The 21,818-nt window shown below is 44.5% G+C and overlaps 1 protein-coding gene across 1 annotated transcript in view; it reads left to right on the top strand.

Moving 5' to 3' along the window:
* The window catches only part of kif6 (kinesin family member 6), a 238,135-nt gene that overhangs the window by 50,543 nt on the left and 165,774 nt on the right, over nucleotides 1-21,818 (top strand). The window contains exons 4-5 of the mRNA XM_073832589.1: nucleotides 14,409-14,556; nucleotides 14,711-14,820. Coding sequence (XP_073688690.1) covers nucleotides 14,409-14,556; nucleotides 14,711-14,820 — 258 coding nt within the window. The remainder of the gene's footprint in view (nucleotides 1-14,408; nucleotides 14,557-14,710; nucleotides 14,821-21,818) is intronic.

The raw sequence follows: 21,818 nt of genomic DNA, 5'->3' as shown, positions 1-21,818 counted from the left end.
AGAAGCAGTTCCCTCCATTTTCACTATGCAACGGACCCATACAGCAGCTGTTTTGCGGTCACGCATTGGCTGTTGTGAAAGTACTGATTTAAGCAAATAGCCGTCATCATCCCGATTTAAAATCTTAAATATCAAACATGTTTGATATAAATCGGGGCAGGCGAGCAGATCGGGAGGTGCAAGATTCGATCTGTGAATGCCTCACATTACAAGATAATCCGCGCCGAACATCGGGGCCGATCGAGGTGCTCAACAAGATTTTTGCTCCGATTCTCGGGAGGGGAGAATCGGGCTAAAAATCCTGTAGTGTGAGCCGGGCTTTAGGTAGAAGTTTCATCTGGTCTTATTGAGATATATAGTTGAGTATCATTAGCATAACAATGGAAACTAATCCCATATTATCTAATAATATTAACAAGGATTGCAAAGCTTCATGGCTTTGCGAAGTAGCTTTGTCTTTGTCTTCTTGTCGTCTGTATATGAACCTCAGAAGGACATTTTTACATATGCTCTTCTTCATAGGGAAAATGATTCAAGCTTTGTTTTGGAAGATCTTGTTTGAGAGCTGAATGTAAATACTCAACCTGTCAGTATTTTGTCCTGTACTGTTCTGTTTTCCTAGTGTTTTTCCCCCTATGTTTCTAGTGTAATGGTTTAGACTTTGTCTCCCCCTCCTGGTTTTGTCTATTTTGGTTTAATCATGCCCATATTTCCCCCTCGTCATCTCCTTATCTTGTTTGTTACCACGCCCTATGTTCAGTGTATTTAAGTCTGTGTCTCCTCACTCCCATTTGTCCGTCGATAACGTTACATGTGCTTGTTTCTTGCTCCCGGTTTTTGTTTGTTTGTACTCATTTTCAGTGTTTTGTTTAATAAACTTTATTTATTCATTTACTCTGGTTCTCCTCCTCCATCTCCACTCCTCAACCCAGCCTGACTGTGACACAATCATTCACTGCCACAGATACAATTATAGTTAGTTAAAAGTGTGTATGGGGTGTGAGTTCAAAGGTTTTCATTCTGAAAAACATACACTGCTGTAGCAAACATTCTAATGAATGCATTCCTGTTGACATGTCTTGTATGTACCAACTAGAGCCACAAGTCTATGATGGCTTCATTTTAAGCATCTTGCAAATAATTTGCCATCACTTCAAGACTGTAATGTGGGACTGCTAGTTGAATATGATTGTCCTTTTGCTTTGGATCCTCTTCAAGTTGTTATAGGTGGTGAGAATAGCCATTTGCACAGAAGTCTGAGCTGGGATGGAGTAGGCTATACCCAGCTAACAAAAAATATGTTCCGAGAAATTTTTTTCTAACATTCCCACTTAGTTATGAAAATGTTATTTCTGAATGCTTTGTAAACGTTCAAACCGTCCAGTTTTTTAAATGTTTGAGGAACATTCTAATCTACAATCTAACCATCTACCATCTACCACCTGCCTGTCATGACTCTGGGCTGCGGGTTCTCCCTCAGCCTCCTGGGGTCGCTGTTTTCCCTTCCCTGCACTGCACTTCCCTGATTGTTCACCTGTCCTGATTGTCACTTGTGTCTTCCAGCTGTTCACTATTATCACAGTCTTTATAATCCCCACTTTCCCCCCACACTGGGGAGTCTGCATTGTTTTCTGTCTTGAGTTCTGTCAGTATACTCTGTGTTTCTTAGTTCCCTGGCTTATGATCGTGTTCTTGTTTTGTTCTCTTGTATTATTTCTAGTTGTGTTGTGCCGTGTTGGCCTTTTGGTTTTGTTTTGTTTGTTTAATTATATTAAAAATCTTCCCCTGCACTTGGACCCAGACCTCCTTCGTTTACCGTGACAGAATGCAGACTCCACAAATGGGTCCAGCGGGGAGGAATCTTTCTTTTGAGGAGGCGTCGGCTGCTCGTTTTGAGGTCATCTACACCTACCTGGCCGAGATGGATGCCGTTAATGCTGAGGCGGCGCGGAAGCGCCCCTACTATAGGGCGAGGGCGGAGGCGTTTTTTTGAGAGAGGGTGTCCGCTCAATCTGTTCCGGACGCGGCCGTGACCGTGCTCTCTGTTCCGGAAGCGCCTGTGGCCTCGCTCCCGGTTCCTGATGCGGCGGTGACCGCTATCTCTGCGCCTGACGCGCCGGAGACCACGACCTCTGCTCCTGACGTGGAGGCGACTGCGCTCTCTGTTCCTGATGCGGAGACGACCGCGCTCTCTGTTCCTGATGCGGAGGTGACCGTGCTCTCTGTTCCTGACGCGGAGGTGACCGCGCTCTCTGTTCCTGACGCGGAGGCGACCGCGCTCTCTGTTCCTGACGCGGAGGCGACCGCGCTCTCTGTTCCTGACGCGGAGGCGACCACGCTCTCTGTTCCTGACGCGGAGGCGACCGCGCTCTCTGTTCCTGACGCGGCGGCGAACGCTGTCTCTGTTCCTGACGCAGCGGCGACCGCCGTCTCTGTTCCTGACGCGGAAGTGACCGCTGTCTCTGTTCCTGACGCGGCAGTAACCACCATCTCTGTTCTTGACGCGGAAGTCACCGCTGTCTCTGTTCCTGACTCGGCGGCGATCGCTATCTCTGTTCCTGACGCGGAAGTGACCGTTGTCTCTGTTCCTGACGCGGCGGCGACCGCCATCTCTGTTCCTGATGCAGAAGTGACCGCCATCTCTGTTCCTGACGCGGAAGTGACCGCTGTCTCTGTTCCTGACGCGGCGGCGATCGCTGGCTCTGGTCCTGACGCGGCGGCGATCGCTGTCTCTGTTCCGGACGCGGCACTGACTGCTTTCTCTGTTCCGGATGCGGCGGTGACAGCGCACGTTCCACTGGCGGCGGCGTCCGCTGACGCTCCTCTGGCGGCGAGGCCAGCTCACGTTCCTCCGTGGCACGGGCCTGGCCCACCATCCCTCCCCCTGTTTCACCAGTCCCCCGTTCCACCTCCCTCCAGACTTGTTTCGGCCTTAGGGAACGTCTGGAAGCCGTTCCGTAGGGGAGGGGTACTGTCATGACTCTGGGCTGCGGGTTCTCCCTCAGCCTCCTGGGGTCGCTGTTTTCCCTTCCCTGCACTGCACTTCCCTGATTGTTCACCTGTCCTGATTGTCACTTGTGTCTTCCAGCTGTTCACTATTATCACAGTCTTTATAATCCCCACTTTCCCCCCACGCTGGGGAGTCTGCATTGTTTTCTGTGTCTTGAGTTCTGTCAGTATACTCTGTGTTTCTTAGTTCCCTGGCTTATGATCGTGTTCTTGTTTTGTTCTCTTGTATTATTTCTAGTTGTGTTGTGCCATGTTGGCCTTTTGGTTTTGTTTTGTTTGTTTAATTATATTAAAAATCTTCCCCTGCACTTGAACCCAGGCCTCCTTCGTTTACCGTGACACTGCCTTGGTGAGAGATCAGTGTTAGATGACGATATATAATCGGGAAAAAGCATAGCACTGATCATCTATAAGTATTGATACTACTTACCATTAACAGAAACTAATAATCGTTGATCAAGCGTGTCACACTCATCAATATCCGACGCTAATGTTACGTGATATAGCTGAACTCATAACAGGTTCTACAGATAGCCTATGCACTAGAGGATGGATACCCGACCCGAGCCCGACGGTACCCGACAGGCCGGGCCGGGTTCGGACAGATATTTAGAAAGGATGCTCGGGTTCGGGTCAGGCTTGGTCACATCAGCGCGATAAGGCATTGACCATTTAAAATTTAAAACTGCTTAGTTTTAAATCCTTCCTACAGTTGCTTAATAAAAGCGGACTTTCCACACAAAAAAGTGCATGTGTCATTAGTATGAGAAAAAAAATAGATTTTAACTGTGTCGGGCTGGGATCGGGCTCGGACATAAATATCTTAATGCCTGTCGGGCTCGGGTCGGGTTCGGTTACTGCTCTGTCGAACGCGGGCCGGGCTCGGACAGAAAAATGCAGCCCGATCCAGCAGACATGAGTATGCTTAGGGTAGAGATCATTTATTTCTCTGAGCTAAATACTTGTACGTACAAATAAATAGTAAAATTAAGATTTGAATATCAAATTTTTTGTTTTTCAATTACAAGTTGACTATATTTAGGTCACGAATACCTACAGTCACACTTTTTAATGCCACTGGTATAAGACAATTAATATTGACAGCATACAGTCAAGATGTCCACTGGTATTCATCAGGAAGCCCTTACCTGCATGTGTTGTGTCAGCTATTAGTAGACAGTTCATTTTGGTGACAATCAATAAAAAATAATCACAATCAAAAATTGTCTTACTGTATAAAACATTGTTTATGAAGTTTATAACACATATATATCAAGCAATTATGGTTAATTCAATTCAGTTTAATTTATACAGCATTAAATCATAAATATTATTTCATAGTACTGTTAATACCCAACTTAAAATACAACATTGCAACTGTTAATATATATGTAGATGTACCAAACATGTACCACTGAAAGAAAAATATTTTCAGTGTGGGTATCATACTAATGTGTTTGTCAGAGTTATGTCTGTTTTGTCTTTGGTTTTTCCCATTTGTCTTCCACCCGTTGATCTGTCATTTGGTTTAGCCCTTCGTCATTGTGATTCCCTGCACCTGTCCTTGTAATTATTAGTCATCTGTGTCACCTGTGTTTGATCATTAGTCTGTCTTTAAGAGTCTGTGTTTGAGTTCAGTTCTTTGTCGGTCCTTTTGTGAAATAGATGTGTGTGAATGTTCCTGCCTTGTTCCTGCCTTGTTCCATTTGGAGATTTATATTAAATATATTGTATTTTGTATATATCGTCTATCGTCTCGTCTAATCCTGCACGCACCCCTATAACATAAGGACCGACCTACAACAGTTTACCCGGCACCTCTCCCTGCGTTTATTTTCCGTTTTTTTTTTGTATCAGTGTTTTATTTTTTTTCCCTCATGGATGACCCCAACGTGTTCATTATCCTCCTGAAGCAGGGGAAACGCTCTCTCGAGGACCACATCAGAGACTTTCTGTTCCTCGTCCCATCTACTCATTACCCGGATAGCTGCTTATGCACGTTCTTCCGCAACGGACTAAACGACAACATCAAGATGCAGCTGTCTGGGGAGGATCCTCGAGAGAGCCTCGCCGGATACATCGAGTGGGTGCTGCCCCACTCATGACCCAGAGAGCAGCCAACCATCACCCCGACATGCAGAGCATGAACCCGAGCGCACCGCGGATGAGGGACTAGAGCCGCGAGCGACAGAGCCAGAGCCCTCTCCGGCTAATCAGGTGCGTGAGCCGGATTCTACATCTGTGACGGTGGATTGCGACGTGGAGCAAGTGAGGGGAATGGAGAGCCCTGCCCACTGCAACACCGCTGGGGGTGAGCTGGACAACTCTGGGGACCTTATTGACTTTTCCGAAGTTTTGGATTACAAATCGTTTGACTTAATAGACTTTGTCACTGAGCCACTGGCTGGCATGAACTTCCCTCCCACCCGCCCTCTTCTATCTGAATCTGCCTGGTCCCCGCTGGTTCCGCCCAGCCGTCCTGAGTCCCCGCTGGTTCCGCCCAGCCGTCCTGAGTCCTCGCTGGTTCCGCCCAGCCGTCCTGAGTCCCCGCTGGTTCCGTCCAGCTGTCCAGAGTCCCGGAGTTCATCTGCCAGTCCCCTTGCTCACCCTCAGCCCACCATCTATGCAGTGGGCTCGCCGCAGGGATGCCAACTCACATCGGTGGCATGGCTGGAGGTTCCCTCAGCTCCGCCTCCAGCCTCTGAAACCAGATCTCCACCTCGGCCCTCCGACCCTGCGGTTCCACCTCGGCTCTCTACGCCCTCAGCTCCACCGTCGCCCGTCGGCCCACCAGCTCCACCGGGCTCCATCGTCCTTCCGGCTCCGCCTTGGTCAGTCGTCGACCATCTGCCGCCTCGGGACTCCACTCCTCTGGCTTCGCCTCGTCCCTCTGTCCCTCCGGCTCTGTCAGGCTCCTCCTTCCCGTCAGCATCGCCTTCGTCCTCTGTCGCTCCGGCTCCGCCGCGGACCTCCGGATCTCCGCCTCCGCCTCGGCCGCCAGAGCCTCCTGTTCCACCTTGGCCCTCCGGTTCCGCGGTGTCGCCCTGGTCCGTTGGCTCTCCACCTCCGCCTCGGGTTCCTCTGCCAGCCGCTCTGCCTCTGTCGGTCGGACCCCTGGAGTCGGCGGTCCTCCCTCCACCATGGTTCCTCCCTCCGTCGGCTCCTCCGTGGGCTGTCATCCTGGCTGCGATCTGGGTCCTGCTCTCCTGCTTCAGGTCCCTCCTGTGTTCTCCCTGGCTCCTCCCACCGTCGTCGCCCCCTTGGACTGTCTTTTTTGCCCTTTGGACTTTTGTTCTGGTCCTCCTCCGGGGGTTGCGTCCTCCGCCGGAACCCCCTCCTTCAGTGACTCTGGTTTCCTGGTTTTTCCGCCCCTCTCGTTTTTTTCTTTTTTCCACGGCGCGAGGACGCGCCTTTCCGGAGGGGGGCGTAATGTCAGAGTTATGTCTGTTTTGTCTTTGGTTTTTCCCATTTGTCTTCCACCCGTTGATCTGTCATTTGGTTTAGCCCTTCGTCATTGTGATTCCCTGCACCTGTCCTTGTAATTATTAGTCATCTGTGTCACCTGTGTTTGATCATTAGTCTGTCTTTAAGAGTCTGTGTTTGAGTTCAGTTCTTTGTCGGTCCTTTTGTGAAATAGATGTGTGTGAATGTTCCTGCCTTGTTCCATTTGGAGATTTATATTAAATATATTGTATTTTGTATATATCGTCTATCATCTCGTCTAATCCTGCACGCACCCCTATAACAGTGTTATTAGAGGTGGTTAATAACAGCTGGCCTCCACTGCTTCAGATCTTCACACACCCTCATGTCTTGCAATGTCTCCCAAAGCCCTATAAACACAACAAATGACAATGAATTACAAATTAGCTGTACAAACAACTTTGCCAAGCTGTAGCTAGACTTGATGGTTATAATATTAACAAACTGAGGTTAACTGACCAGTTATGCCTTCTCATATGGTACCGTTTTTACACGGTTCTTAAAATTATATTGCTAATGCTTACAAGCTAGCTATGGTGCTTTACAACAACATATACACATCTCGTTGTGTCTCATTATTTAAATATATATGTTATGGTAGTTATCAAAAGTTAACAAAACAAGGCTGCATCTCTGACGGCTTCGGACGAACCACAGGCTGGCGGCAAGGCGGATTGATTGCTGTGTGCACCGAAGGAACTGTACCAGCTCACTTGATTCTTGGTTCGGCATCCCATGTTGAAACCGCATCAAATCGCCGGGATGATAATCCTCCGGTGTAAAGTGAATGCGTTTTTCGAAGCAGATGCATTAGTGTAGGCCCGTCTCTTCACCCACACAAGCGCACCTAGATACGGAAGATAGCACCATTCTTTTTATTGTAATTAAACTCGTGGACACAATAATTTACCATGACGACGATCAATTGAAATAAAAAATAGCTACCAAAAACACACTATCTCACGACTGCTCCTACTGAATAGCAACAGAGCTTGGCGAACGACTCCCTCTCGTGACGTCATATGACGCAGTGTGAAAAAAAAGCTGTTTTTGAGAGCTGTCAAGGAAACCATCACTTTGTCTTCTAAATTTGTGCTCTTGCGTCTTGTAAAACATTTTCAAATTCTGCATTAACGGTTCGTATAGTATTTTCATACACGGATATATATTTATCTGGAATTTTTTTTTTACCTGCAATATGCACTTTAAACCTACCCATACCACCAAACCTGTCCCCATACCCATATCCTACCTTATTTGAAGCAAAAGTGTTTTGCAGTGCAATATGACAACATTAGGTACATTGTGCTTATTTTTTGATGTCAAAAACCGGTCAAAAGTTTGGGGTCAGTAAGAGCTGTAATGTTTTTAAATAAAGTCTCATATGCTCATCAGTGCTGTATTTATTTAATCAAAAATATAGAAAAAAAAACTGTAATATTGCAAAATGTTATTACAATATAAAATAATGGTTTCTGTTGTAATATACTTTAAAATTTAATTTATTTCTGTGATGCAAAGCTGAATTTTCATCAGCCATTACTTCAGTCTTAAGTGTCATATGATCCTTCAGAAATCATTCTAATATACTGATTTATTATTAGAATGATCTATATTGGATCTATACTGGATTATGTATTGCAACAGTTGCCCTGCAAAGTATTTATTTAGAAATTGTGATATTTTTTCAGGATTCTTTGATGAATAAAAAGCTCAAAAGAACAGCATTTATTCAAAATATAAATATTTTCTAACAATGTAAGTATTTGCTATCACTTTTTATCAATTTAACACACTCTTGGTGAATAAAAGTATTAATTTCTTTCAAAAAAAAAAGAAGAAGAAAAATTTACTGACCCCAAACTTTTGACCGGTAGTGTAAGTACATAATAGTTAAGGCCACGTAATATAAATTGTGAATAAAAGTTTTCTTTTAACATGACGAGAACAATCAAGTACAAATTATCATCATGGGGTGTATCATCTAAAGAAACCTGGCAAGCTAAGAGTTGACTTTGATTGTTCAGCTAAATTTCATGGCATCTTCTTGAATGACACAGTACTGAAAGGACCTTGGGTTTCAATAATTGGGTTTCAATAAATTGTATAATTGTTTGTGCATACGTATTGCCCATAGAATTCTGTGATTCTGTGACATATCAGAGTTTATAAAAAATAAACTTGGCCTAAATATGTACGCACCGTATGGACATTTCAGCCCATACTTATGAACTTTTTTTTGGAGTGAGAAAAGTATTGAAGTGAACAATTATTTTAAACTCTGTTTTTATTTCGATATACACATTTACATTAAATATTCCACTCTCATTAATGGAGATAAAACTGAAATAACATAAAGTCATTACGCAAATGTTAAACAAATATTTTATGAATTTAGACAGAATATAGACTATATATAGAGATGTCCTTCATCACTTTTCCTGTGGAATTTATAAAGGCGTACGTATGGTTTTATAAATCTGAAAACTTTTGAGCGTACAAAAGGATGAAAACTACGGAGAGTTTTATAAATGAGACCTCAGTATAGGATATGGTGCATACAGTACTACTTATCGGCCTCATTCAGGACAGTGACGAGTCTTACAGACAGGAGCTTAAAGAGCTGGCTATCTGGCGCAGTCACAACAACCTGAAGCTGAACAAGCTCAAAACTGTAGAGATGATAGTGGACTTCAGGAGGAACCCCCCTGCACTTTCCTCACTCACCATCATGGACAGCACTGTGGCTACAGTGGAGACATTCAAGTTCCTGGGATCTTTCATCTCCCAGGACCTGAAGTAGGACACTCACATCGACTCCATTGTAAAAAAAAACAACAACAACAAAGGTTGTACTTCCTTCGCCAGCTGAGGAAGTTCGACCTACCACAGGAGTTGCTGAAACAGTTCTACTCAGCCGTCATTGAGTCCACATTAATAACTGTCTGGTTTGGTTCAGCTACAAAATCAGACATCAGAAGATTACAGAGAATGGTTCGGACTGCCAAGAGGATTATCGGTGCTCCCCTGCCCACCCTTCAAGAACTGTATACATCCAGAGTGAGGAAAAAAGCTGAGCAAATTACTCTGGACCCCTCACATCCAAGCCATCCCCTCTTTGAACTTTTACCATCTGGCCGGCTCTATAGAGCCCCGAATATCCGGACAACCACGCACAAGAATTTTCCCCCAGGCAATCCACCTTATAAACAGCTAAAATATTCTTCCCATTGTGCAATATATGTGCAATAATCTGATATTTATTTGCTACCACCTCCACCCTAATACAACCCTGCATCTTCTATACTATCCTATTCCATTCTGTCATCTAAAGCACAACTGTACATATTTATTTATCAATTTATTTTACTTTTTTTGTCTATTTATATTTACATATGTGTATTTTCTTATTCTCATCTTATTTTTATTGTCTGTGTGTTGTTGTTGTCTCTGTGTACTGGAAGCTAATAACACTGAAACAAATTCCTTGTGTGTGCAAGCATACTTGGCAATAAAGCTCTTTCTGATTCTTTCTTTCTGATTCTTTCTGATGTTCCTACCTAGGATACCAGAATGACTAAGGCTAGAACTGCTCCATCAAAGTATTTCTCATTTGGACTGACTGCAGTCAGATTGAAATCATAGCTCCATATTAAGATTGATGAAGAGTTCTTTTGGACCGATTCTCAAGTTGTTCTTGCATACATCAGCAATGAGGTTTTATGTGTTTGTGGCAATCCGAGTCCAGTTCATAAGTGAGAACACCAGTCTAAACCAGTGGCATTATGTTGATATTACGGTAACCGGGAGGGGACATGTTCGGTTCACTTAATTTTGTTGTGGCCACAACATATTAACTCATGTCAACGTGAGTATGTGATATTAATTTGTGGGAACGTCTTATGTCATGGCCATGGATGATAAATGAGCTTTTATTTACAAATGAAACCAGGTGAATGATTAATTCCTAATCGAAACACTGTAGTATTTATAATTATAGTCTATTAATTAGTCAAAATAAAATTAAATATATGTAAAATTCAACCTTTAAACTGCATTCTAGTAAAAATTCCAGTCAAAACTCCAGCATTTACATTAGACTATCATTTACAAAACTATTCAGAATGTTAAGTAAAACGATTGAAATGAAGGGAAAAAGCGAATATAAAAATATAACCAATAATAATAATAAAAATATTACTAAAAAAGACGATCAGATAAAGGACTTACAAGAATGTGGTATGAATAAAAATGCTTTCTTGTAGGCCTATTTTATTTGATGTACTTTATGTAACATTAATTATGACAAACTTAGAATGCTGTCTACATTGCACGTAGGCAGCATCACCTATGGTTAATATAATAGTTTATTAATGTAATAATTTCTATAATAATTATTGGTTATTATTATATTAATAATTTCTTAATTCAAAATGAAATATTAATAAATCCATCTCTGATAATCCCGGGTTACTATGGTCATGCAGGTTTGTTTGTGCATTAAACTCATCATAAGAAGTCGTGGCCATAAGAAATGGATGTCGTTCCTTCAACATAGACATAAGTATGTCGTTACCTTGACAAAACAATCTTGTGGCCTCTACATAATATGACGTTCCCACAAATTACTATATTGTGGCCATCACATACTATCACATTCCCACGTCGTGGTCACGACAAAATTAAGTGAACCGAACATGTCCCCTCCCGGTCACTGTATAATACAACAGAAAATCCAGCCATTTTTCGCTCTAGAGGACTTTGTGCATCCAATAATTTGTCAACAAACTGGTTATCAGGCCCCGAATTCTTGTAGAAGAAAGTCTATGAGGAATCCATTCCAGCAATTGACTTACTGGTGGAGGATTCAGAGGTTGAAGCAGTTAAGGTTTTTGTTACAAGAAGTAATGATTGTTCAGAAACTCTTGATCGTCTGTCAAGGTTTTCATCTTGGACAGCACTTCTTAAGGTAGTCGCAAGAATTAAGAGATTGGGGTCTAAAAGGAAAAGTTCTGAAGTCGTGACTGCCAAAGAGCTTTAGAGTGCTGCTAAAGCAGTAATAAAGCTTGTCCAACAGTAGGCATTGTTAAAAGATAAATGTGCTTGAAGCTGAAGGAAGTCTTCCTGGCTCTAATCCTCTTTTCTTCCAATTTTGAGAGAAGGTATACTTTGTGTCGGCGGAAGACTTAAGAATTCATCTCTCATCAAAGAATTTAGGTACCCATTCATTCTGCTAAAGGATAGTCATATCAGCCATTCTCAAATATGCCATCACGGTCAGAGGCAGTAGTGAAATATTTTTACTCTGCTCTAAAGCAAGTAAAATTGTCTGTACTTTATCAAAGTGTTTTTCTTTAGAAAACTTTACTTCACAACATTCCAAAGCATAATATTGTACTTTTTTACTGCACTACGTTTCATATTAAATATAATTTATTACTTAATTGCCATTTCTCTTAGGTTAAGATTTCTCCCCTTTCCTCTCAGCAGCTTTGTGAATAGTTTGCAACATAGGCTTATTGGAAATACGTGCCTCTATATACATTTCTGTAAAACTGAACAAACATACCTATATGTATGAATCACTGCAGTTTCCAGTTCAAATGAACACTGAAGCAATAAAAAGTATGACGTACAGGTACAGAGTTTTGATTAATAGAACCTAATTTAAGTATTGACTTTTTTAACATCTTGCGCGATTTGAAAACTGATACTTTTGCCTGTTGTTGTCACATATACAGTTTCATATGCATGAATTGTCTAATTCAGTAGGTTTGCTCAGTAGCTCACGCGATACGGCGATTCACTTGAGTGATAAAGAGCTCTGGTACAAACCCTGTGAAGTTAAAATAGCACGGTTGCCTCAACAATTGGGTTTTTATATCACTTTTGCATTTGTTAACACTATCGGATAGGTTTAGAGTTGGGTTTGGTCAAAACGCCAGCAAACAACAATAGCGGAGGGAAGGCAAAAGAGTAATCCATAAAACAGTCAAGGGTCAGGGCAGGCAGCAAACAATAAAAAACAAACAAACAAGGTAACAGTACAGGGTCAAAAACATGAAAACAAGGAAACTAGAGGAACAGAGGCAACAGGGAACACCATTGACATTATACTGTCAATTACTGTACAGCCATAAATAAATAAATAAATTCAGCATCCTCTGCCAAATTGTATTTCAGTATTGGTAATATCCTTATTGGTTATACTATAGCAGTTTCTAAGTCTTCTGACAAAAGACATTCTCTACCTCCCGTAGAAAGTCGACTCAATTTTTTAAAAATATAGTGCATGTCAGGACTACTTAGCTACAAATAAATTCAGCAGTTATGATTTTGAGGGTGTACATTTTACAGTATTTGCTGTACATAGAATAGTGAAAGTTTAAGTCCGTGACATAAACGCAGTGCCTTGATTGGTGAGAATCTCTTTTGGGATTCCCACCCGGAAGATTAAACAAAACAGTGCATCCGCTACTCTTTTCGTGGAAATGCTGCGGAGCGCCACTGCCTCTGGGTATCGTGTTGCATAATCCACCAGGACTAATGCAAAGTGATGCCCCCATGCAGATTGTTCTAATGGCCCGATGAGGTCCATACCAATTCTTTCAAAGGGGGACTTGCATAAGAGGGAGAGGGCACAATGGTGCTTTTGGGGTGGCCTAAAGCGCTGACGGTGCTGTTTGGGGGTCAGGCCGACCCGCTGGACTGGTTCTTGACTGGCAGCTGTTGTGCGGCCATCTGCACTTCTCCGGACAGCAGGGGGTTGAGCTGCACTGGCCAGTGTTCCTGGGGCCACTCACATGCCTCCGCGGGGCTGGGGCATATGGGGTCCCCGTAGGCCGAATCTCCTGGTCAATCCAGTTCCGGAACAGCTTGCAGTCTTCCTGCTGGGCTTGGATGAGGGCTTGGAAACGTCGTTCCTGATTGTCTCTCATGCCCAGCAGCGCCTGATGGTGCTCCTGGTGAAGACCTGCAAGTGATTGAATGAACTCCGCAAATGGTGATCCTGGTGGTGAATGCATGACGGTGGCAGCGTTCTTCTTCCTATGCCGGGTTTCGGCACCAGTGTAACATGGTTCAGAGGGTGGAAGGAAGAAGACAGGGTCAACGTGACTGTGACTCGTATTTTATTTAACCTTTTCAAATACAAACAAAAGTCAGTAGCACTCACTGCGCTCTTAGTTGATCAGCCAATAACTCATAATACAGGCAGCATATAACTCCAGCAACAGTCCCTCTCTCCAGACAGCACAAGGTCCCAGTCAGTCTCTCTCTCTCTCTCTCTGGCTTCCGGCTTCCTGTTGACTTTTATCCACTCTTTCCACACCAATTACTAAAATGAGACACAGGTGTTTATCATTTGCACTGGACCTAGAAGTGCCTGGAAGTGCCATTAGTTATAGTGTTAGGCCTTTCTCTCTAAAACATTGATACATTCAGAATGCTTTGGAGTCGAACATTACAGTGTTGAAAATTAATCTAAAGTAATGACAGATAATTCAAAAGTATTATTAGCTAGCAAGTAATATTGGCCACACCACACTGTATTATTTGAAGTCAGTATTCTTGAGCTTTGTGCCAATAGCAATATTTTTCTGTAAATCCTTTTTCTTATTTTCTTTTTCATAAACAAGTTAAATAACAAATGCTTTATGAAAAGCTAAAAAAAAAAACATTTCAGAAAAAAAGAAACATTTAAAAACATGATCTTTTTGATTGATGATTGATTTCAAAATAATGTATAAAACCAAATGTAATTTTAAATGCAATTTAAGCTTTTTATTTCACAGTTACTTCTACTGAGCTATCATCTATCAAGTAATAAAACTTTATATAACAGTACTAAATCATAGTGACACACATAGCACAAAAAATGGCCTTTAGATCATTGTTAACCATGCATATTTTGATAGTGTGCTGGCAGGTTATAATGGCACAATCTTTGCCTATGGCCAGACCGGAAGTGGGAAGACCTTTACAATCACTGGAGGTGCAGAGCACTACAATGACCGAGGGATCATCCCCAGAACTCTTTCCTACCTTTATCAGCATTTCAGCAAGGTCAGTAGACATGCATGCATTCTGTAAATGGGAAGAAAAAAAAAATCAATGTAAAAGTAATCTTGGCTAGAATCAAGATTTAGCTGGTAAACTTGGACTGTTTTGATCTTTCTTGGTATACCTTATTTAATTAGTTGTGTTTGAATATTTGCAGGACAGCAGTATGATCTATACAAGCCACATATCTTACCTAGAAATCTACAATGAGACTGGCTATGATCTACTGAATCCTCAACATGAGACATCTCGTCTGGAGGACTTACCGTAAGTCTGTTTTGACCATCACTTAGATTCATTCTCAGGTTTGGAAATCACAATTTGACTAATTTAATCATTACTTCAGATCTGTGATAATCAGTAATCATTTTTCAATATGACCACATTCATATGTTAGTTATATTATTGCCTGCTTCTCATATATATTGTTTATATATATATATATATATATATATATATATATATATATATATATATATACACACATACAGTTCAAAAAAGTTTACATACACCTTTAAGAATCTGCAAAATGTTAATTATTTTACCAAAATAAGAGAGATCATACAAAATGCATGTTATTTTTTATTTAGCCCTCTGGTGCTCTTCGTTTAGCAGTCACACGTGTGCTCTTCGCGGTCAGAAGTGACCGGACACCTGTAACGCATCCTGTAATTTTTTCAGTAAAACCATTCCAATTCATTTTTGTTTAATAATATTTTTTCTTTTTTTCTTTTGCATTTTGAGAGGGTTTTGTGGTAATAATGAATATTTATGCTGTAATTAATATCCATTTTTTGCCATTGAGAATAATAAAAAATTTTATTTTAATTTTTTTTTTTTTTTAATGAATGCAGTATTTCAGGTTGAAATAGAGACTCAGCCATTCAACACTAATTTTTGAAGGCAGATTAGCGCCATCTGTTGGTAAAAAACGAGAAACACATCTGTAATGGCAGGTGTAACTTGATGCCTGTATAGTTCTCTACAAAGCAGCTTGTGAATTGCCTAGTTGTTTTTAGACAATTGATTCAGCATTTTTATTAGGTGGAATAGTTGAACATACATTTAAACAATCTCAAAGACTATTTCTTATCCAGTTTGGGATAGTTTTTTGTTATAAATATGATTTGAAGTGTTAATTTTTTGTATATGCAAGAGAGTGTGTGTCTTTTGCACTCTGGATATGTAATTTTTTTATACATATATTTTTATTTTATTTTACATCTTCTCAATTTGCTGTGTTTCAGTTCATTTGTGCATGTGTGTGTGGATGTGTGAGAAAGAGACAGAAAAATTCTGTACATTTTTGTATTTTTGTCGATTTCCCATTCATTTCCTGATGTCGGTCATTTTTGACCAAAGAGCACAAGTTTTTTTTTTTTTTTTTGGAATCGTGCCCTCATTTTTTATGTGTGTCCGTAAAAGTCACTGAATTTGGTAGCGTTCTCATGAAGCTGTGATTTTTTTAAAAAATTCAAAACCGAAAATGTTTTGGTCAAAAGTGACCGAATAGAGGTGAGTATATTAGTGTGTTTGTGTGTGTGTGTGTGTGTGTGTGTGTGTGTGTGTGTGTGTGTCTGTCTGTGAATGGGTGTGTTTTAGAGTGTCACCCCTTCACTGCTGTGTACTTTTTTCAGCATTGTGGAGGATTTGTAGATTGTACACACAAAAATTCTCTGAATATTTGTATTTTTGTCAATTTCCCATTCATTTCCAATGGTCGGTCATTTTAGACCGAAGAGCACAAGTTTTTATTTTATTATTAGTTTTTTTAATCGTGCCCTAATTTTTTATGTGTGTTCACATTCCAAATGCCATAAAAGTCAATGAATTTGGTACTGTTCTGATGAAGCTGTGATTTTTTGAAAAATTCTAAACCGAAAATGTTTTGGTCAAAAGTGACCGAATAGAGGTGTGTATATTAATGTGTGTGTGTGTGTGTGTGTGTGTGTGTGTGTGTGTGTGTGTGTGTGTGTGCGTGTGTGTGTGAATGGGTGTGTTTATGAATGGGTGTGTTTTAGAGTGTCACCCCTTCACTGCTGTGTACTTTTTTTCAGCATTGTGGAGGATTTGTAGATTGTACACACAAAAATTCTCTGAATATTTGTATTTTTGTCGATTTCCCATTCATTTCCTATGGTCGGTCATTTTAGACCGAAGAGCACAAGTGTGACTATTTTTTTTACGACCACTTAGCCTGCTTGAATCATGCCCTCAATTTTTTTTTGTGTTGACATTCCAAATGGCATAAAAGTCACCGAGTTTCATATCATTCCGATTAAGCAGTGATTTTTAAAAATTCAAAACAGAAAATTTTTCGGTCAGAAGTGACCGAAGAGCACCAGAGGGTTAGTACTGACCTGAATAAGATATTTCACATAAAAGACATTTACATATAGTCTACAGGAGAAAATAATAGTCGCATTTATAAAAATTACCCTGTTCAAAAGCTTATATACACTCTGATTTTTAATACTGTGTTGTTACCTGAATGATATACAACTATTCCCTTCCAGGAACATCGAGCTGCATCGAAACGCTTTGGGAACGCCTCCAGCATGACCACGCTCTGAATTACGTGTGTAATCAGTCCAATGGAATCGCGTGACGTCACCGGCGTGATGCCGTCACCGACCAGGAAGCTTAAAAGCACGTTCGGTGAGAACAGCGCTAGCTTTCTGCCATTCAGCAAGCGCTCTATGTCTGTCACTCTCCTTTTTTCGTGCCAGTTTGCACAACTTTTATTTAGAGAGTGATTGTCTGTCTGTGTAAAATGTCTGTTAAAAAGGGTGGTCATAAGCAGCAACACCACAGGCCGTGTGTTCCTCCTTGCCCTCGTTTCATTACGGGTGAGGACACACACGGCTTGTGTGTTGTCTGTATGGGAGCGGCGCATGCAGCATCAGCCCTCGAGGGGGCTGGTTGCTTGCACTGCTAACGCATGCCTCTGCGTGTGCTCCGCTCCCGGAAGGCTCTCTTTGAGGAGGGAGGCTTCACCAGCGTTCCTCGCGGGTCTGGTCCCGCTTCCGCTGAGGCGGAGCAGCGATTGCACTCATGGGGATCGCAATTGGATCTGACAGAGGGTATGGAGATGGGCAAGTCCCTATCTTCTGCCTCACCTGTCAGATCCACCGCCCGCTCACTGGGATCGGAAGCCCGCTCTGCGGTTTCTTCCCCCCGGGGAGAGGGCACGGCACTTCTCTTATCTTCCTCCGAGGAGGTGGATGTAGAGGGCGGCGATGAGGAATCACCCCCTCATTCTCCCCAGTACGAGGAGCTCTTAGAGGTGGTCACTCGCGCTGTTGCCACATTAAAACTGGATTGGCCAGCCGAGAAACAGACCGAACCGCAGCAAAGCAAACTAGATGAGTGCTTTCTGCGGTCTCAGCCACCACCTCTACGCAGGAGCCTTCCGTTTTTCCCTGACCTCCACACTGAGGTGTCGAAGTCATGGAGAAAGCCTTATTCGTTGAAGGCTCCAGCACTGCCCTGGTGGGCAAAGGGTATGCGGCGGCAGGTCAGGCTGGTGCGTGTCTGCACACCATGGCGGTATTACAGGCGTACCAAACCGACCTGCTCAAAGCAGTCGTTTCAGCGGTTCCTCCCTCGCCACACTCCTGCTCAGGGGGCTGCTGGGTCTCAGCAACCGCCCGATATCGTAGCGGTGCCGGGAAGCTCGCGACCTCCATGGACCGCTTCAGGACCCCACGCCAACTGTCTCTCTAACACCAGAGGCCAGCCTCGAGAGGCTGATTCCCTTAGTAGACTTTCTGGCAGCATGGAAACTTCTGCCGAATGTCTCTCAATGGGTCCTGCACACTGTAGAAAGGGGTTACCGCATTCAATTCGGTGCTCCTCCTCCCAGTTTCAGCTGAGTTTTTCCCACTCTGGTGGGCCCTGAGCAGGCTCTGGTTATGGAACAGGAAGTGAATACTCTCCTGAGGAAGGAGGCCATCGAGGTGGTCCCTCCTCACGAACGAGAGTCCGGGTTCTACAGCTGGTACTTCATTGTTCCCAAGAAGGATGGGGGCCTCAGGCCCATTTTAGATCTACGCTTGCTGAACCGTACAGTCATGCACCTCAAATGCCGTATGCAGGTCGTGTCACAGATCAGGTCCGAGGACTGGTTTGTGACGATAGATCTGAAGGACGCCTATTTTCATGTCTCCATCCTTCCTCATCACAGGAGGTTCCTGAGGTTTGCTTTCGGGGGCGAAGCATGCCAATATCGGGTTCTTCCTTTTGGCTTTGCACTCTCACCCCGCACTTTCACCAAGTGTGTGGGATTCATCCATGATGCGGGCATGTTTGTCTCCTGCTCGTGTCGATTCGATCTTCACCGAGGTCGCGAGAGTGAAAGAAGGCCGGTCACTCACTGTAAAGCGGTTACAGAAACTGCTGGGTCTGATGGCAGCTGCGTCCAACGTAATTCCTTTTGGCCTGCTATACATGAGACCCCTTCAGTGGTGGCTCAAAACCAAGGGGTTCTCCCTGAGGGGAAACCCGCTTCGCATGATCAAGGTCATGCGGCGATGTTTTCGTGCCTTAGACATGTGGAGGCTTGGTTTTTGACTCAGGGCCCGGTCCTGGGAGCTCCGTGTCGCAGCATCACGCTTGTGATGGATGCGTCCCTCACTGGTTGGAGAGCGGTCATGGGTGGCCGCTCGGCCCGAGGTCTGTGGAGGGGTCTTCATCTCAGGTGGCACATCAATTGCCTGGAGATGTTGGCCGTGTTTCAGGCTCTGAAACACTTTCTTCCGGACCTAAGAGACCACCATGTGTTGGAGCGCACCGCTCTTACATCAACCACGTTGTACAAGCTGGCGCACCAGATCCTTGGGTGGTCCCATGGGAAACTCCTCTCGCTGAGAACAGTTCACATCCCTGGGCATTCCAACTTGAGAGCAGACATCCTGTCGAGGCAGGGGCCGAGGCCCGGGGAATGGATGCTTCACCCCGAGGTGGTGAAGCAGTTCTGGAAAGTGTTTGGCCAGGCTCAGGTGGACCTCTTCGCGACTCTAGAGAATGCGCAATGTCCCCTCTGGTACTCTCTGAGTCATCCAGGAGGATACGTCTGTATGCTTTCCCCCCGATTGCTCTGCTCCCGGGAGTTCTGGCGAGAGTGCGCCGGGACGGGGTTCGACTACTGTTAGTAGCCCCGTACTAGCCGGGCCGAGTATGGTTCTCGGACCTGATTTCCATCCTAGACGGCTCCCCCTGGGAGATTCCGGTCAGGAGGGATCTCCTCTCACAGGCGGGGAACGGTATTCTCCACCCCTGCCCGGAGATTTGGAAACTGTGGGTGTGGCCCCTGAGGGGGCACAGTTCATAGCTTCCGGTCTCTCAACTGAGGTTGTTGAGACCATTCTCCAGTCCAGAGCACCCTCCACGAGGAAACTGTACGCCTTGAAGTGGAGGCTCTTCACTTCTTGGTGCGGAGACCGCCAGTTTGACCCAGTTAACTGCCCAGTTGGTACAGTGCTGGAGTTCTTACAGGCCCGCCTCTCCGCCGGGTTGACCCACTCCACCCTGAAGGTTTACGTGGCGGCCATAGCAGCTTACCACGCCCCTCTTGTGGCACTTCAGTGGGCAGAGACCCCTTAGTTACACGTTTCCTCCACGTATGTGTCCAGTGCGAGCATACATCCACAGAACTGCCCTGTGGAGGAAGGCTGACCAACTTCTGGTCTGTTACGGCCCTCCTAGGAGAGGCCGCCCTGCTGCCAAGCCTTCTTTAAGCTGGTGGATTGTGGATGCCATTGCTGTAGCCTATGAGTCCTCTGACCTTCCCTCACCTTTGGGAGTCAAGGCTCACTCTACTAGGAGTATGTCTGCCTCTAAAGCCTTTCTTTCGGGCCTATCTATTCAAGATGTCTGAAATGCTGTGGGTTGGCCCACGCCCTTGACTTTTACTAGGTTCTATGGCCTAGATCTTCGAGCCTCTCCCGGCTCTTTCGTTCTCTCACCCTAACTTCAGGCAGGGATGTTTCCTCAGTATGGTGGCTTGGGCATCTCGTTCCCAAAGCGTTTCGACGCAGCTCGATGTTCCTGGAAAGGAACGTCTCTAGGTTACGTATGTAACCCTAGTTCCCTGAAGGGAACGAGACGTTGCGTCTCGAGGCCATACTTCCGGCATCCCTGCAGCGATAACTTAATCCGAAAGCTAGCGCTGTTCTCACCGAACGTGCATTTAAGCTGCCTGGTCGGTGACGTCATCATGGCGGTGACGTCACGCGATTCCATTGGACTGATTACACACATGATTCAGAGCGTGGTCACGCTGGAGGCGTTCCCAAAGCATTTCGACGCAGCGTCTCGTTCCCTTCAGGGAACTAGGGTTACATACGTAACCTAGAGGCGTTTTATCTTCAGAAAAATTTTCTCAGGTCCCACACTTTTTTTGTTTTTTCAGCATTTTTGTGTATTGGAACCCTTTCTAACAATGAGTGTATGTATTTCCAGTCTCTTTGTCTGCTGTTGTTTACTCACCTAAGGATTTATTAAAGCAGATTTGATAAATTATGTTCTCGATCTCCATGGTTCCACTTTCCAAGTCAATGTGGAGGATCATAATCCTCCTCCCATCCGGAAGCATGTGGTCGCTCCGTCTCACCAGAAGCCAGCACCCTCCACATGCGTCTCCAATGAGCTCATTCCCTCCATACCTCCCACAGTTCCCCAAGTCCTCCGAAGCATCTCGATAGTCCTCAGCCCAGTACCGCCGGCCGCCGCCTGGCGCTCCAGCCCGCCGGCCTTCGCCCAGCGCTCAGTGCAGCCGGCCTCAGAGTCCCCTGCCAAGATGGCCGCCACGCCTGAGTCCCTGGCCAAGATGGCCGCCAGGCCTGAGTCCCCTGAGTCTAGCCCAGACCACCGTCCAGAGCCCGCTCACCCAGAGCCCCCTCCAGTGCCGGCACCTCCCGAGTGCCCTCCAGTGTCCGCGCCTTCAGAGTGCCCTCCATTGTCCGTGCCTCCTGAGAGCCCTCCAGTGTGACCCGCCATGGCCTCCCGATCTGTCTGGCCCGCCATGGCCTCCCGAGCTCTCTGACCCACGATGGCCTCCCAAGTTCTCTGACCAGCCATGGCCTCCCGAGCACTCTGACCCGCCATGGCCTCCCGAGCTCTCTGATCCACCATGGCCTTCTGAACTGTCTGTCCTGCCATGGCCTCCTGAGCTCCCTGACCCTGGAGGCCGTCCCTGTCTCCTATCTCCGTACCTCCTGTGTTCCAGTCTCTTTGTCTGCTGTTGTTTACTCACCTAAGGATTT

Source organism: Garra rufa, unplaced genomic scaffold (assembly GCF_049309525.1).
Source record: "Garra rufa unplaced genomic scaffold, GarRuf1.0 hap1_unplaced_004, whole genome shotgun sequence".
NCBI lineage: Eukaryota > Metazoa > Chordata > Actinopteri > Cypriniformes > Cyprinidae > Garra > Garra rufa.
The sequence above is the reverse complement of the archived record's forward strand: the minus strand, read 5'-3'. Positions and strand labels throughout refer to the sequence as shown.